At 45.2% G+C, this 18,745-nt stretch overlaps 2 protein-coding genes across 2 annotated transcripts in view; one reads left to right on the forward strand and one right to left on the reverse strand.

The window, feature by feature from the left end:
• The window catches only part of CCDC78 (coiled-coil domain containing 78), a 139,509-nt gene that overhangs the window by 102,658 nt on the left and 18,106 nt on the right, over positions 1 to 18,745 (forward strand). The window lies entirely within an intron of this gene.
• LOC143785385 (uncharacterized) lies at positions 7,246 to 11,572 on the reverse strand. Its single transcript, XM_077274183.1, has 2 exons — positions 11,385 to 11,572; positions 7,246 to 10,211 (listed from the first exon to the last, which is right to left on the reverse strand). Exons 1-2 carry the CDS (start codon positions 11,401 to 11,403, stop codon positions 8,395 to 8,397), a joined length of 1,836 nt encoding a protein of 611 aa, XP_077130298.1. The 5' UTR covers positions 11,404 to 11,572; the 3' UTR covers positions 7,246 to 8,394.

Consider the following 18,745-nt stretch of genomic DNA (forward strand, 5'->3'; position numbering starts at 1 on the left):
CCTGATCCTATCAACACACACTATAGGCAGCCGTGGAGCGTTCCTAACTCGGCCTAGACGCCTCTGCACAGCCTGAGAAACTAGCTACCCCTAGAGAGAAACAAAGCCTCACTTGCCTCAGAGAAATTTTCCCCAAAGTGAGAGCAGCCCCCACAAATAATGACGGTGAGTTAAGAGGAAAACACAAACATAGAAATGAAAACAGGTTTTAGCAAATGAGGCCCGCTAATAACTAAATAGTCAGAAGATAGCAAGGAATCTGTGCGGTCAGTATAAAATACTACAAAAATTATCCACGCAGAGAATACAAAAAGACCCCCACACGACTCACGATGTGAGGGGCGCAACTCCGCACCCCAGAGCTTCCAGCTAGCAATCAAATAGCATATAAGCAAGCTGGACTGAACTCATCATATACTGAGAAACATTTTTAAATAGCTATGAGCAAAAATAGACTAGCATGAACTTAGCTTCTCCACGAGGAGACAGGTCACAAGGGAAGTCCCAGAGAGATCTGAACCAGTACTGAATACAACGACAGCAGGCAACAAGTAAAGGTCCAGATGGAGTTAAATAGGCAGCAAGCCTAGCAGGAAACGAGGCAGCTGGAGTCCAGCTACAGACCAGCCGTAACACTCAAAGCCACCAGAGGGAGCCCAAGAACAGAACTCACAAAGTACCACTCATGACCACAGGAGGGAGCCCGAGAACGGAATTCACAACACATTATACTGTATGGAGCAATATATGGGGCTCATTATACTATATAAAGCACTATGTGGTGCCCATAATATTGTATAGAGGACACTATGGTGCCCATATTACTGTATGGAGGACTATGTGGTACCCATAATACTGTATGGAACAATATATGAGGCTCATTATACTCTATGGAGCACTATGTGGTGCCCATAATACTGTATGTAGGACTATGTGGTGCCCATAATACTCTATGGAGCACAATATGAGGCTCATTATACTGTATGGAGGACTATGAGGTGCCCATAATACTGTAGAGAGGACTATGTGGTGCCCATAATACTGTATGGTGCAATATATGGGTCTCATTATACTGTATAGAGGACTATGTGATGCACACAATACTGTATAGACTATGTGGGGCTCATTATTATGTATGGAGCAATATATGAGGCTCATTATACTGTGTGGAGCACTATGTGCTGCCCATAATACTTTATAGAGGACTATGTGGTGCACATAATACTGTATGGAGGACTATGTGGTGCCCATAATACTGTATGGAGCACTATATGAGGCTCATACTGTATGGAGCACTATGTGGAGCCCATAATACTGTATAAGAAGTGAAATCTTTGGCATTGTACTATACCTATATTTCTCTGCCTTATCTGTGCATTATGAATTGTGGTAAATGTTTAAAGGGGCCCACGAAAACCTGGAGCCGGCCCCGCATCTACAGTGTAGAAAAAAACCATATACTTTCCATCTCTGAGCGCAGATGGAAAAGATCCCACTCCAATGACCACTTTATCGCATTCAAACAGTCCCTCACTACTTTCAAGACCACACTCGCCACAGCTAAACAAACCTACTTCTCATCTCTCATATCCTCCCTGTCTCACAACCCTAAACAGTTATTCAACACCTTCAATTCTCTCCTCCGTCCCCCAGCACCTCCTCCCTCCCCACTTATCTCCGCTGAAGACTTTGCCTCATTCTTCAAGCAGAAGATTGATAGCATCAGAGACAGTTTTTGTCAACAAGCCCCAGAGCCCTTCCTCCCAACTTCCCTGCCCTCCACCTCCAAAACCAACTTCTCCATCATTACAGAAGATCAACTCTCCACTCTACTCTCAAGATCGCATCTCACCACCCGCTCCCATCCCACCTCATCACAAACCTCACCACAGTCTTCATCCCAACCCTAACCCATCTCTTCAACCTATCACTAACAACTGGTGTTTTCCCCTCAAGCTTTAAACATGCCTCCATCACACCTATCCTCAAAAAGCCCTCTCTTGACCCATCCTCTGCATCTAGCTATCGCCCTATATCACTTCTCCCTTATGCCTCCAAACTACTGGAACAACACGTCTACCTTGAACTGTCCTCCCATCTCTCTTCTTGCTCCCTCTTTGACCGCTTACAATCTGGCTTCCGGTCAAACCATTCCACTGAAACTGCCCTAACTAAGGTCACCAACGACCTCTTAACCGCCAAGAGCAAGCGACACTACTCTGTTCTCCTCCTCCTCGACCTGTCGGCTGCCTTTGACACAGTGGACCATTCTCTATTATTACAGATCCTCTCATCCCTTGGCATCACAGACTTGGCCCTATTCTGGATCTCGTCATACCTAACAGACCGGACATTCAGCGTCTCCCACTCACACACCACCTCCTCACCGCGCCCCCTATCTGTCGGAGTCCCACAAGGTTCAGTTCTTGGGCCCCTGCTCTTCTCCATTTACACCTTTGTAAATCACCTCTATGCTGATGACACACAGATCTACATCTCCTGACCAGATATCACCTCCCTACTAACCAGAATCCCTCAATGTCTGTCCACTATTTCATCCTTCTCCGCTAGATTTCTGAAACTTAACATGGACAAAACAGAACTCATCATCCTTCCCCCATCTCACGCGACCCCCCCAACGAACCTAACCATTACAGTAAATGGCTGCCCACTCTCCCCAGTCCCACAAGCTCACTGCCTCGGGGTAATCCTTGACGCTGATCTCTCCTTCAAACCACATATCCAAGCCCTTTCCACTTCCTGCCGACTTCAACTCAAAAATATTTCACGAATCCGTTCATTCCTCAACCAAGAATCTGCAAAAACCCTAGTCCATGCCCTCATCATCTCTCGCCTTGACTACTGCAACCTCCTGCTCTGTGGCCTCCCCTCGAACACTCTCGCACCCCTCCAATCTATTCTAAACTCTGCTGCCAGACTAATCCACCTGTCCCCCCGCTATTCCCCTGCCTCTCCCCTCTGTAAATCCCTTCACTGGCTCCCCATTGCCCAGAGACTCCAGTACAAAACCCTAACCATGACATACAAAGCCATCCTCAACCTGTCTCCTCCATACATCTGTGACCTCGTCTCCCGGTACTTACCTACACGCAACCTCCGATCCTCACAAGATCTCCTTCTCTACTCCCCTCTTATCTCCTCTTCCCACAATCGCATACAAGATTTCTCTCGCGTATCACCCCTACTCTGGAACCCTCTACCACAACACATCAGACTGTCGCCTACCATCGAAATCTTCAAAAAGAACCTGAAGACCCACCTCTTCCGACAAGCCTACAACCTGCAGTAACCACCGATCAACCAAACCGTAGTATGACCAGCTCTATCCTCACCTACTGTATCCTCACCCATCCCTTGTAGATTGTGAGCCTTCGCGGGCAGGGTCCTCTCTCCTCCTGTACCAGTTATGACTTGTATTGTTTAAGATTATTGTACTTGTTTTTATTATGTATACCCCTCCTCACATGTAAAGTGCCATGGAATAAATGGCGCTATAACAATAAATAATAATAATAATCTAAGCTTCACTTAACCCCTTCGCGCCACCCGCCGTACTAGTACGGCGCTGCCGGCACTGCATTTGTGCCAGCCGCAGTACTAGTACGGCGGCTCGATCACCGCGGTGATCGGGTGCGGGTGTCAGCTGTATATGACAGCTGACACCCCGCAGCAATGCCCACGATCGGCGCTATCGCCGATCGCAGGCATTTAACCCCTCTGATGCCGCTGTCAATAGTGACAGCGGCATAGAGGGGGATCGCGCAGGGACGGGGGCTCCCTGCGCTCTCCCACCGGAGCAACGCGATGAGATCGCGCTGCTCCGGTGACCTGGAAAGAGTCCCCGGATCCAAGATGGCCGCGGGACTCCTTCTGGGTCATGAAATCACCTGACTTGCCGGCGCCTGCTGAGAGTTCCTAATAGCAGGCGCTGGCAAGCCTGTGGAACGTGCCTGTCAGATCGTTCATGTCAGATCAACGATCTGATCTAAAACAGTGATGTCCCACCCTGGGACAATGGTAAAAAGTAAAAAAAAAAAAAAAATACAATGTATAAAAATAAAATGAAAAAATCCCCAAATAAAGAAAAAAAAACATTTCCCAATAAATCCATTTATTTATGTAAATAAAAAAAAAACAATAAAAGTACACATATTTCGTATCGCCGCGTCCGTAACGACCCGCTCTATAAAACTATCCCACTAGTTAACCCCTTCAGTGAACACCGCAAAAAAAAAAAAAAAAAAAAACAAGGCAAAAAACAACGCTTTATTATCATACAGGCGAACAAAAAGTGGAATAACACGCGATCAAAAAGACGGATATAAATAACCATGGTACCGTTGAAAACGTCATCTTGTCCCGAAAAAAAAAGCCGCCATACAGCATCATCAACAAAAAAATAAAAAAGTTATAGCTCTCAGAATAAAGCGATGCAAAAACAATTATTTTTTTATATAAAATAGTTTTTATTGTGTAAAAGCGCCAAAACATAAAAAAATTACATAAATGAGGTATCGCTGTAATCGTACTGACCCGAAGAATAAAGCTGCTTTATCAATTTTACCACACGTGGAACGGTATAAACGCCCCCACTAAAAGAATTTCAGGAATTGCTGGTTTTTGTTGATTCCGCCTCCCAAAAATCGGAATAAAAAGCGATCAAAATATGTCATGTGCCTGAAAATGGTACCAAAAAAAACGTCAACTCGTCCCGCAAAAAACAAGATCTCACATGACTCTGTGGGCCAAAATATGGATAAATTATAGCTCTCAAAATGTGGTGATGCAAAAACTATTTTTTGTAATAAAAAGCGTCTTTTAGTGTGTGATGGCTGCCAATCATAAAAATCCGCCAAAAAAACGCTATAAAAGTAAATCAAACCCCCCTTCATCACCCCCTTAGTTAGGGAAAAATAATAAAATTTTAAAAAATGTATGTATTTCCATTTTCCCATTAGGGTTAGGGCTACGGTTAGGGCTAGAGTTAAGGCTAGGGTTAGGGTTGGGGTTAAGGCTAGGGTTAGGGCTGGGGTTAAGGTTGGGGTTAGGATTTCAGTTAGAATTGGGGGTTTCCACTGTTTAGGCACATCAGGGGCTCTCCAAACGCAACATGGCGTCCGATCTTAATTCCAGCCAATTCTGCTTTGAAAAACTCAAACAGTGCTCCTTCCCTTCCGAGTTCTCCTGTGCGCCCAAACAGTGGTCCCCCCCAACATATGGGGTATCAGCGTTCTCAGGACAAGTTGGACAACAACTTTTGGGGTCCAATTTGTCCTGTTACCCTTGGGAAAATAAAAACGTGGGGGCTAAAATATCATTTTCGTGGAAAAAAAATATTTTTTATTTTCACGGCTCTGCGTTATAAACTGTAGTGAAACACTTGTTGGTTCAAAGTTCTCACAACACATCTAGATAAGTTCCTTGGGGGGTCTAGTTTCCAATATGGGGTCACTTGTGGGGGGTTTCTACTGTTTAGGTACATCAGGGGCTCTGCAAATGCAACATGACACCTGCAGACCAATCCATCTAAGTCTGCATTTCAAACGGCGCTCCTTCCCTTCCGAGCTCTGCCGTGCGCCCAAACAGTGGTTCCCCCCATGTATGGGATATCAGCGTACTCAGGACAAATTGGACAATAACTTTTGTGGTCCAATTTCTCCTGTTACCCTTGGGAAAAAAAAAATTGCGGGCTGAAACATCATTTTGTGGAAAGAAAAAATGATTTTTTTAATTTTCACAGCGCTACATTCTAAACTTTAGTGAAACAATTGGGGGTTAAAAGTGCTCACCACACATCTAGATAAGTTCCTTAGGGGGTCTTCTTTCCAAAATGGGGTCCATTGTGGGGGGTTTCCACTGTTTAGACATGTTAGGGGCTCTCCAAAGGCGACATGGGTTCCGATCTCAATTCCAGCCAATTTTGCATTGAAAAGTCAAACGGCGCTCCTTCCCTTCTGAGCTCTGCCATGTGCTCAAACAGTGGTTTATCCCCATATATGAAGTATCAGCGTACTCAGGACAAATTGCACAACTACTTTTGGGGTCCAATTTATCCTGTCACCCTTGGGAAAATAAAAAATTTGGGGCAAAAAGATCATTTTTTGTGAAAATTAATATGAAATTTTTTTTACGGCTCTACATTATAAACTTCTGTGAAGCACTTGGAGGTTCAAAGTGCTCACCACACATCTAGATAAGTTCCTTAGAGGGTCTACTTTCCAAAATGGTGTCACTTGGGGGGGTTTCCACTGTTTAGGCACGTCAGGGGCTCTCCAATCGAGCCATGGGTTCCGATCTCAATTCCAGCAAATCTTGCATTGAAAAGTCAAATGGCGCTCCTTCCCTTCCGAGCTCTGCCATGTGCCCAATCAATGGTTTACCCCAACATGTGGGGTATCAGCGTACTCAGGACAAATTGTACAACAACTTTTGTGGTCCAATTTCTCCTGTTACCCTTGGTAAAATAAAACAAATTGGATCTGAAGTAAAAATTTTGTGAAAAAAAAGTTAAATGTTCAATTTTTTTTAAACATTCCAAAAATTCCTGTGAAGCACCTGAGGGGTTAATAAACTTTTTGAATGTGGTTTTGAGTACCTTGAGGGGTGCAGTTTTTAGAATGGTGTCACTTTTGGGCATTTTCTGTCATATAGACCCCTCAAAGTCACTTCAAGTGTGAGGTGGTCCGTAAAAAAAAATGGTTTTGCAAATTTTGTTGCAAAAATGAGAAATCGCTGGTCAACTTTTAACCCTTATAACTCCCTAACAAAAAAAAATTATGTTTCCAAAATTGTGCTGATGTAAAGCAGACATGTGGGAAATGTTGTTTATTAACTATATTATGTGATATAACTCTCTAATTTAAGGGCATAAAAACTAAAAGTTTGAAAATTGCTAAATTTTCATAATTTTCGACAAATTTTGTTTTTTTTCACAAATAAATGCAAGTCATATCGAAGAAGTTTTACCACTATCATGAAGTACAATATGTCACGAGAAAACATTCTCAGAATCACCAGGATCCGTTGAATCGTTTCAGAGTTATGACCTCATAAAGTGACAGTGGTCAGAATTGTAAAAATTGGCCCTGTCACTTAGGTGAAAACAGACTTCGGGGTGAAGGGGTTAAATATCATACCGATTTTAGTATGCAGCTCCAGTGCGAACCTCTGTGTCTCCATGGTTCCAATACAGGAGCCCTCCCCCACTGCTCTACTGAAACTAAAGCCCCGATTTATCAAGACTGGCAATTTTTCTCTCTGGTCTTGAGGGGACGTGCTGGAGTTTGACGCTCCTGCTTTATTTACAAGGAGCACGCCTCTTAATGGATCAGGAGCATCTGACAAGCGGTGTGTGCCTCCACGCCAGAAATCTGCAGTTTAGGACTGGAGTAAGATTCCTGGCACAGCTTGTCATGATGAGAATGAGACGACCTGCGTCCTCATGCCCCTACGCGCCCCCATCCCACCCCATTTCCTTCCATTTTGGCAGCGCTGGGAGAAACTGACCTCAAAATCTCAAAGAATATGTGCAGCTTAAGAGTTTCACCAAAAGTTTGCAACTTTTAAAAGCAACGTACAGAATTCTGGTGACATTTCTGCTCCTTTAGCCCACGTCTACCCTCATCTCCCAGAAGAAAATGACAGTTTTTCTTCTGTTCACTTTTATCCATTTTTATTAAGTCGAGAATGCCGTTCACTGAATAGCTCCAAAAAATCTGTCCTTACGTGAATACAGACTTTCTCATTACTGAGATGAGAGATGACGAATGGTGCTCAGAAAGTTTTATGGAGAACTTGCAGCAGAATCTGTCTCTAGCTCCTTCCCTCTCCATAGAATTTTTAAGCACTAACTGTCATCTCCTATCTCAGTAATGGAAACATTGTGTCTAAATACAGATTTTACCCATGATTTAGGAAATAAATATTAAAACGATGGTAACTCTTTAACTGGTAGAGCTTTGAGGGATTTTGGGAGCTCTGTATCGAAAAGACAGAGATTTGACTGCTACATAAGATATTTCACATTTCTATTCCATGTTTAAGATGGACACGTAGAAAAAGCCTATGAGAACATTTCCACAAGACATTGGAGTATTCCTTGTTTTATATCGTTCACTAAAGGTCTGTCCACTATAGAGGAAGCATGCATGCATTGTATATGGGTTTATCAGTCCACTAGGAACACTCCACAGACCAAATAATGCAGAAAATGATGGGTACCATCGAGCAGAGGCTGAATAATCAATCGGTCCATTGGTAGATGGTATTTGAACTATAAAGTTCCTGAATGGAGAAGTCTGATGTCCTACAGGGGTGTCCTTACTTTGACATTGTGTAATGGGAGTAAATCACCTCAAGTTTGTTGCCCTCCAATCAAGGACATTGGGAAAAATGTTCATCACTCAAATCCCGTAAGTCCTGTCCAACAACCATCGGAGGGCCAGCACAGGTAATGTTGTTGTAGATGTAGCTAGGAGGACTGGTATCATAACCCTCCGACACGGACTGTACAACTCTGGGGACAACAGTGGCATTTCTAAGGCAGAAGTCTCTTAGGTCCTTTAGGGAACAGCCACAATCCCAATGGTTCCCGTGTAACCAAAACTGTTGGATTGGAGAACTCATGAACAAGGAGCTAATCGAGATGGTTTTCAGTGGGTTCCTTTGAAGACCGAGATACCGAAGACGAAAAAACGGCAGAAAGGTGTCAGTAGTCACAACATTCAAGAGGTTCTCCGAAAGATCAAGCCATTGTAGCTTCTGAAATGAACTGAAGGTCTCTGAAGAAAGAGTCTGCAGTTGGTTGTTGGCCAGAAGAAGGTAGGAGAGATCTTTAAGTCCCACGAAGGATTTAGCTGAGAGTTGAGTCAACTTATTGAACCGAAGGTCAAGTTCTAGTAGATCTTGAAGGTCAGAGAAGCTGTTGTCATCGATGACTGAGATGTCATTACGCTGGAGAAAGAGCCTCCGAAGGTTTGAGAGGCCCAAGAACATGTGAGGCTTTATCCTGCTGATACAACTGTTCTCCACGTGCAAGCTATGAAGCTTTCCGAGTCCTCGGAACGAATGTTCGTAAAGTGTCTTGAGACAGTTCCCTGACAAGTTCATCACTGCCACATTGAAGAGTCCTGTGAATGCTCCTGGACGGATCTCCTGAATGTTATTGTTATTCAAAGACAAGAATTCAAGTTGTCCAAGACCATCAAACACTCGTTCAACTAGAGTCCTGAGCTTGTTGTAGCTCAAGTTGAGCTCTTCTAAAAACTGGAGATCCTTGAAGACCCTTGGGCGTAAGCTAATAAGAGAATTGTTGGACAACCTAAGAACATGGAGACTTAGTAAACCTGTAAAGGTGTCTTCAGAAAGGGAAGACAGACGATTTTGTGACATATCCAACCATCGGAGAGACTTCATACCGAAAAAGGCTCGAAAAGCAATGGTGGAGATGATGTTGTTGTTTAGATACAATTTCTGAAGCTTATGTAATTTGATAAAAATGTGAGCTTTCAACCCTCGTAACATATTACCACTGAGGTCCAGCTCCTTTAGTTCCACCAAACTCACAAACAATGGAGAATGAACGTAGGCCAGATGGTTTCCAGCCAAAATGAGCTCTCTAAGGTTAGGTAGATCATGAAACACTGTGTCCGGAAAGGCCACCAATGAGTTCCAGCCCAAGTTTAGGTACCAAAGGTGTGAAAGACCTGCGAATAAGCCATCTTCGATCTTTGTGAAGAAATTGTTGTTGAGGCTCAAGGAGACCAAGTTTTGGGTGTGAAGGAAGGTGTTAGGGGCCAAGAACCTCAAGGTGTTTCTTTCTAAATGCAAATGGGCCAAACCCTTGAGGCCATGGAGGGCGTGTGTCTCTAGATTAGTCAGTTGGCTACTTTGCAGGTTAAGAAAGTCCAGCTGGGATAAGTTTTTGAAAGCTTCTGTAGGCACGGTGGTAAGATTATTGCCATCCAGCCATAAAGCTCGGACATTTGTGGGTAGAAGGTCTGGCACTCGGGAGAGGTTCCGCGAGCTGCAAAAGACGTTGTAGTCTTCATTGTAGTCGTAACTGCAGACACAAGATTTTGGACATTTAGTCTCCGCAGATAATAAAGCTCCGTCTCCTTCAGTAGTTCGAGACTCCGAGGCCACGCAGGTACTTGTCACAAAACTGTAGAGAAGGATCAAGGCTGCAACCTCTGTGGGGAAGAAAATGGGAAATGGAGTAAGACAAAAGAGTGGACTCTGCCCCGTTCTGTACACTACAGCTCTACTTCTACAGCTTGGATGATGTTCATAGGCTGAAACCCAGCAGAAAGTCAGTACACGGGGCTGATACAGCATATAACGTACAATCAGGAAAATACCTATAGCCAGAGAGGAGGGGCCTCAATGAAGGGGAGGAGCTTTAAATTTGGCAAAGATTGTATTGATGACCGTGGCCAAAAAGTCAAAGTCCAAAAAGTTTCCCTACGTTGTCCCTGTCTAATATCCAATCTGTTCCCGGAAAAGCTGGATCTCAACCAACATGGCCGCTTTCCCAAACCCCTGGCTGGCAGATCCGTCATTTACCCCCCCCCCCAGTGCCGCTGCATTTCAGGACAGTTTGGCGGCTTCGTATAAGGCGCCGTCTCACGGTCTGGCGATATATATATATCCGGCCAGCGTACGGAACATATTTATTACATTATAGGACAATATTCACTATTCACTCCAGAATTTTGGGAAGGTGTCAAAAACCGCTGGCATCGCGCCGCCTGTTCCTGACTCAGCGTGTCATGTGAGCCCGCGGCGAGGGAATATTGGGGGGGGGGGCAGTAACGTGGGCTTTTATTAACCCATCATGATCGACTCTTAATTCCGCAGCTGAAGTTTTTACACTGAGATTGGAGGTACCAATGAATGCAAAATATCATCTATGGCTGGAGCTCATCAGCAAGTGGGTGGTGCTTTCTGTAAAGAAGACCCCGAAATGTACACCCCAACCCCATTCATGTGTCCATAGACTATGTGGCTTCCATCAGACCCCGGTGGCGGGATTCTCGGCACAATTTTTAAAGACGGGGGGGGGCTGGGGTACTCGACCAAACAGATTTCTGGAAGTTGGGGACCCCCTAAAATTAGTTTAGGAACTATCGGGGTTCTGATGCCTTTACTGCATCCAGCAAGTAGTCCAGCGAGTGAGCGAGTCGGCAGCGGACATGGTGGGCACCTTGTAAGCCACACCCTGGATGGGAGAACATCAGCAGGTAGCCCTGGCACTGGTAGCATCGGGGGTTTGAGGGCGGCTATGATGTCGACAGGTCTCCTACTTCCCGCAGCCCCTAGATGTGGCTACTGGGGCACATCCTGGACTTCTTCAGGCCACCTACCTGCGCTTGTAGGTCCCATACTGGCACATAGCAGAGTGGACACTGCGGCTGCGGGGTCACTGCGAGCACTGAGCGGGGTGATAACAGCCAGCGCTCCTGGCCCGCTCCAGATAGGCTGGGTCCTGGAAAGCGCTCGCCTCGTTAACCCTCTCACCGCCAGGGTTAACACATTGGTTACTAGGTGGCTGCCTATTCATAGCCCATGATATCATAGACTGGGGAATTAAAGGGATGCATCCTGGAAAGACTTTGCATTGTTAACCTATTCACCACCTGCGAAATAGAAGGGAGGAGGGAAGAGGGATAAGGGGGCGAATTGTAACTTCTTTTATGGATCCGTTCACAGAATGGATGCCAGACTTTTAAGAAATGACTTGGAAACCGTCAGCAGGCTGCTGCTGACGGATCTTTTTCTTATCATGTGCCTATGTATAATTATATTAGGCTATGATAAGAATGGTGCGTGGATCTGAGCAGGTTATAACCACTGCAGCCTACCCTGCTTGCTGACGGTTTCCATAAAGTAACATACAAACTGGTGACTGAAATGCACTAACAGACAAAAGCAAATAAATAGAGGGGGAGAGATGGGTCTGGTTAGATTAATATTAACCGTTATGTGTACACAGGACCTCGGCCAGCAGAGGCAGGAGAGGAGGCAGGAGCTGAGGCAGGAGCGGCTGCCCGTAATAATAACCGCCATTATCAGACTACACTCAGTAATAGGGCAGAAGCCTGCTGTTACCTAGGACTGCCAGCGGGGGCAGCGCATCAGACATCATGGGATTAGATACACAGCTTAGCAGATAGTGTCACACAGGAAAGGATTAGATACACGGCTCAGCAGTCAGTATCACACAGGAGAGGATTAGATACACGGCTCAGCAGTCAGTATCGCACAGGATAGGATTAGATACACGGCTCAGCAGTCAGTATCACACAGGATAGGATTAGACACACGGCTCAACAGTCAGTATCACACAGGAGAGGATTAGATACATGGCTCAGCAGTCAGTATCACGCAGGAGAGGATTAGATACACAGCTCAGAAGTCAGTATCACACAGGAGAGGATTAGATACACGGCTCAGCAGACAGTATCACACAGGAGATTAGATACACGGCTCAGCAGTCAGTATCACACAGGAGAGGATTAGATACACGGCTCAGCAGACAGTATCACACAGGAGATTAGATACACGGCTCAGCAGTCAGTATCACACAGGAGAGGATTAGATACACGGCTCAGCAGTCAGTATCGCACAGGATAGGATTAGATACACGGCTCAGCAGTCAGTATCACACAGGAGAGGATTAGATACACGGCTCACAGACAGTATCACACAGGATAGGATTAGACACACGGCTCAACAGTCAGTATCACACAGGAGAGGATTAGATACACGGCTCAGCAGTCAGTATCACACAGGAGAGGATTAGATACACGGCTCAGCAGACAGTATCACACAGGAGATTAGATACACGGCTCAGCAGTCAGTATCACACAGGAGAGGATTAGATACACGGCTCAGCAGTCAGTATCGCACAGGATAGGATTAGATACACGGCTCAGCAGTCAGTATCACACAGGAGAGGATTAGATACACGGCTCACAGACAGTATCACACAGGATAGGATTAGACACACGGCTCAACAGTCAGTATCACACAGGAGAGGATTAGATACACGGCTCAGCAGTCAGTATCACACAGGAGAGGATTAGATACACGGCTCAGCAGACAGTATCACACAGGAGATTAGATACACGGCTCAGCAGTCAGTATCACACAGGAGAGGATTAGATACACGGCTCAGCAGTATCACACAGGAGAGGATTAGATACACGGCTCACAGACAGTATCACACAGGAGAGGATTAGATACACGGCTCAGCAGACAGTATCACACAGGATAGGATTAGATACATGGCTCAGCAGTCAGTATCACACAGGATAGGATTAGATACACGGCTCAGCAGACAGTATCACACAGGATAGGATTAGATACACGGCTCAGCAGACAGTATCACACAGGAGAGGATTAGATACTCGGCTCAGCAGACAATATCACACAGGAGAGGACTAGATACACGGCTCAGCAGTCAGTATCACACAGGAGAGGATTAGATACACGGCTCAGCAGACAGTATCACACAGGATAGGATTAGATAAACGGCTCAGCAGACAGTATCACCATGGCCGGCTCCAAGTTTTCGTGGGCCCCGGGCAAAAGACTCTCAGTTGGCCCCTTTAACACAAACCACAATTCATGATGCACGGATACGGCAGAGAAATCTAGGTATAGTACAATTCCAAAGATTTCACTTCTTACATTACATGAGTGATATCTATTGTAAATTCTACAATAACTCAGAAACCGGACAGTATAGCCGTCCATACAGTATTATGGGCACCACATAGTCCTCCATACAGTATAATGAGCCCCATATATTGCTCCATACAGTATAATGGGCCTCATATAATATTCCATTTAGTATAATGGGCCCCACATTGCCTTCTATACAGTAAAATGAGCCTCATATAGCTCTCCATATAGTATAGTGAGCCCCACTTTGCCTTCCATACAGTATAGTTCCATAATTAGGACCGTGTAGGTTGAAACATGTAGGATTCATTCCCTGCACTGGGATTGCTCATATCTGCATATCTGTGCTTTTTAATATGATGATAAATAAACATCAAGTTTCAAGAATCATATCTCCTGTGGTCGCTGGAGACTACTTTTCTTATACAGTATAATGGACCTGATATATTGTTCCATACAGAATTATGAGCACCATAAATTGCTCCATACAGAATAATGAGCCCCATATATTTCTCCATTCAGTATAATGGGCACCATTAAATGCTCAGTGCAGTATAATGAGCCCCATATATTGCTCCATTCAGTATTATGAGCCACACATATTGCTCCAGACAAAATAATGGACCCCATATATTACTCTAAACAGTATATTGAGCCCCATATATTGCTCTGTACAGTATAATGAGCCCCACATATTGCTCCATACAGTGTAATGAGCCCCATATATTGCTCCATACAGTATAATGAGACCCATATATTGATCCATACAATATAATGAGCCCAATATATTGCTCCGTACAGTGTAATGAGCCCCATATATTGCTCCATACAGTATGAGACCCATATATTGATCCATACAGTATGAGCCCCATATATTGCTCCATACAGTATAATGAGCTCCATATATTGCTCCGTACAGTGTAATGAGCCCCATATATTGCTCCATATAGTATATTGAGCCCCATATATTGCTCCAAACAGTATAATGAGCACCAAATATTACTCCAAACAGTATAATGTGCCCCATATATTGCTCCGTACAGTGTAATGAGCCCCATATATTGCTCCATATAGTATAATGGGCCCCGTATGTTGCTCCATACAGTATAATGGGCCCCATATAATGCTCCATACAGTATAATCAGCTCTATATATTGCTCCAAACATAAAAAAATGAAACACTCACTTCTCCTCATTGGCCGCTGCTCTACTCCAGACTCCTCAACATTGCAGTCTTCCGGCTCTAGGCATTGTGATTGTTCAGAGCAGTGGGCGCACACTAGTCTCATCATCGCGCCCTCTGACCTGAAATGTCACAGAGTCAGAAGACGCTGCAGCGGAGGAACGTATAAGTATTGCAAGTACTGAGGCCCTGAGTATGATACATGATGAGATTAGATACACAGCTCAGCAGACAGTATCACACATGACAGGCTTAGATACATGGCTCAGCAGACAGTATCACACAGGATGGGATTAGATACACGGCCCAGCAGACTGTATCACACAAGATGGGATTAGAAACATGGCTCAGCAGACAGTATCACACAGGAGAGGATTAGAAACATGGCTCAGCAGACAGTATCACACAGGATAGGATTAGATACACGGCTCCGCAGGCAGTATCACACAGGATAGGATTAGATACACAGCTCAGCAGACAGTATCACACAGGAGAGGATTAGATACACGGCTCAGCAGTCAGTATCACACAGGAGAGGATTAGATACACGGCTCAGCAGTCAGTATCACACAGGATAGGATTAGATACACGGCTCAGCAGTCAGTATCACACAGGAGAGGATTAGATACACGGCTCAGCAGACAGTATCACACAGGATAGGATTAGATACACGGCTCAGCAGTCAGTATCACACAGGATAGGATTAGATACACAGCTCAGCAGACAGTATCACACAGGAGAGGATTAGATATACAGCTCAGCAGTCAGTATCACACAGGAGAGGATTAGATACACGGCTCAGCAGTCAGTATCACACAGGATAGGATTAGATACACGGCTCAGCAGTCAGTATCACACAGGAGAGGTTTAGATACACAGTTCAGCAGTCATATCACACAGGATAGGATTAGATACACGGCTCAGTAGTCAGTATCACACAGGAGAGGATTAGATACACGGCTCAGCTGTCAGTATCACAGGATAGGATTAGATACACAGCTCAGCAGTCAGTATCACACAGGAGAGGATTAGATACACAGCTCAGCAGTCAGTATCACACAGGAGAGGATTAGATACACAGCTCAGCAGACAGTATCACACAGGATAGGATTAGATACACGGCTCAGCAGCCAGTATCACACATGACAGGCTTAGATGCAGAGTGGGGGTAGCTTGCGGGTCTGGTGAGCTCTTTCTGGCTGTGTTCCTTCTGTCCGTCAGGTCAGGCCTTGTTTGATCAGTGTTTGACGGTGTCTCGGTCCCTCCTGGGTGCAGTGATGGCCCCGCGGTCACTGCCCTCAGGAGAGCTGGACGCTCGTCACAACAGAAGGGGCCGGGGTATACATTCGGAGCAGCATAGCAAAGGGTTAATGGGACCTACTGTATGGGAGGGCGCACCTCACTGGGGTACATCAGGCAGGTGACTCTCCACCTACTGATAGGATTTGATACAGTGGACAGTACCACATCTGATAGGCTTAGATACAGCGGCTCCCCTCCCAGGGATGAGGGGAATGGTCTGCGGGTCTGTGCCCTCGGGCCGGGTTTTTAGGACACAGATAACTGATTCTTGGCGCTGTTTACACATCAGGTCGGGATCAGATAAGAGCAGACGAGACCGGACGTTTCCAGGATTTCGATGGAACACAATGTTCTAGGACGACGGACCCGCGGCCATATTCCGGGGAGCGAAGACCTCGAGGAAAGTATCACCGTCTGCACCGAGGGAGAAGAAACACACAGAGCATCACACCCCACCGAGTCATGGGGGTAAAGACAGAAAAGCCAAAGGACATGGCTGATAACAGGGAGTAATAGATTGTAGGTCTTTACACCACGTGACACAACTACGACACCTTACAGGATAAGACACAACAGAACAAAACATAAGAACAAAGCTCCAATCAGACGACATAAAATCAGACACAAATCACAAATAAATAAACCAGAAATGGAAACAAAAAATGGAGGAAAGTTCTCAACCTATTAAACGGGAAAAAAAAATATTTAAAATAAAATTAAACAAATAAAAAAATAAAATATAGACTAAAAAGAGAAGAAATAAAATAACCATAAATACATGAATATACCCCCTAAAATAATAAATAATAAATTGTATAAAATCATGTAAGACCCCGTCCCAGCTTCATTCACACTACTATATACAACCCCAAACTACATTCACACCGTCCTATACAATATTATATACAATATAAACACATTACACATTATCTCAGTAAATTAGAATACTTTATAATACCAGCTGGAAAAATGATTGTAAAATCTGAAATGTTGTCCTACTGAAATGTCTGTTCAGTAAATGCACTGAATACTTGGCCGCGGCTCGTTTTGCATCAATTACTGCATCACTGCGGCGTGGCATGGAGGCGATCAGCCTGTGCCACTGTTGAGGGGTTATGGAAGCCCAGGTTGCTTTGAAAGCAGCCTTCAGCTCGTCTACATTGTTGGGTCTGGTGTCTCTCATCTTCCTCTTGACAATACTCCATAGATTCTCTGTGGGGTTAAGGTCAGGAGAGTTTGCTGCCAATCAAGCACAGGGATACTGTTGTTTGTACACCAGGTATTGGTACTTTTGGCAGTGTGGTAATCCACCCGTTTACCAGAGAGAAAGTTTCAGCCCCTGCATACAAGGTCTTAAGCCAGTCCACAAACCCTCCACGCAGACCATACCTCAAAATAGTGGACCAGAGGTACTCGTGGTTGACCCGATCAAAGGCTTTTGCCTGACCCAGGGTCAGCAAGAACCCCTTCCAAAGGCCCGCCCTGCCTTGCTCCACGGCCTCTCGGACACCTAGAGCAGCAGTGAAAGTGCTACGGCCAGGAACGCAACAATGCTGAGCCTCCGAAAGGAGCTGTGATACAAACTTCACCAGCCGGTAGAAAAGTATCTTAGGCAAAACCTTCCTGTCCACATTGAGAAGTGATCTGGGACGCCAATTCTCAATGTGTGACAGATCCTTACCCTTTGACAAAATGATCAAAAGTGACCTCCTTAATGATCTCGGCAGAGTGCCTGAGGAGAGACGGTCGGTTGTTAAATACGTAAGTCAAGAATGGGACCAAGGAGTCCCTAAAGGTGCTAAATAACTCGGATATTAAGCCATCCGGACCTGGCGATTTGTTTTTTGGGCCTTAGCCCGTCGATCACCAGTCTCACTTTCTCTTTGATTGCTTCTGCCAAACCGCCCAGTGAGAGGTCAGCCCCTGGCTCAGGAACAGCTTCAACCGGGAAAGCCGACATCCTATCATGATCCAGTTCTCTCCTTCCCAAGAGGTGCGAGTAGTATGAACTGACGACCTCCAGGATCCCTGATCTGGACCTTCTCAGGGATCCCATACTGTCTATCAGCCCTGTCACTATCTTACTATTCACTGACATCTTGCAGCTTCTGTAAGGGTCGGGCGAGTAGTACTTCCGGTAGTCCCTCTGAAAAACAAAGATGCGTGCCTATCGTACTGACACCTCATTAGCAAGGATTTCACACTGGAGATCGCCTCGCGGCTACCCCCAGTCGAGACAAGATGCTCGAGTCTCCTCCTCAGGCTCTGATACAGGCGATCCCTCTTCAGGCTTCTGAGGTTCGAGAGTTGCCGGAAGAATCTCGCCACCACTCTGACTTAGTGTTACTTAGGCTCAGCAAGGGTACCTGGCTTTGAAGAAATTCCTCAAAGGACCGTCCTATGGCTTCTTCCTCAAGGTGTGACGAATTCAGCTTCCAATAACCTCTTCCCATCCGAAGAGTCTTTGTAACATTCAGAGAAAACATAATCAAACAGTGATCGGAGAACTCCACCTCCACAACCGACCATGGCGAGGAGACGACCTCCTCCTTC

This window comes from Ranitomeya variabilis, chromosome 7 (genome assembly GCF_051348905.1).
Source record: "Ranitomeya variabilis isolate aRanVar5 chromosome 7, aRanVar5.hap1, whole genome shotgun sequence".
Taxonomy (NCBI): domain Eukaryota; kingdom Metazoa; phylum Chordata; class Amphibia; order Anura; family Dendrobatidae; genus Ranitomeya; species Ranitomeya variabilis.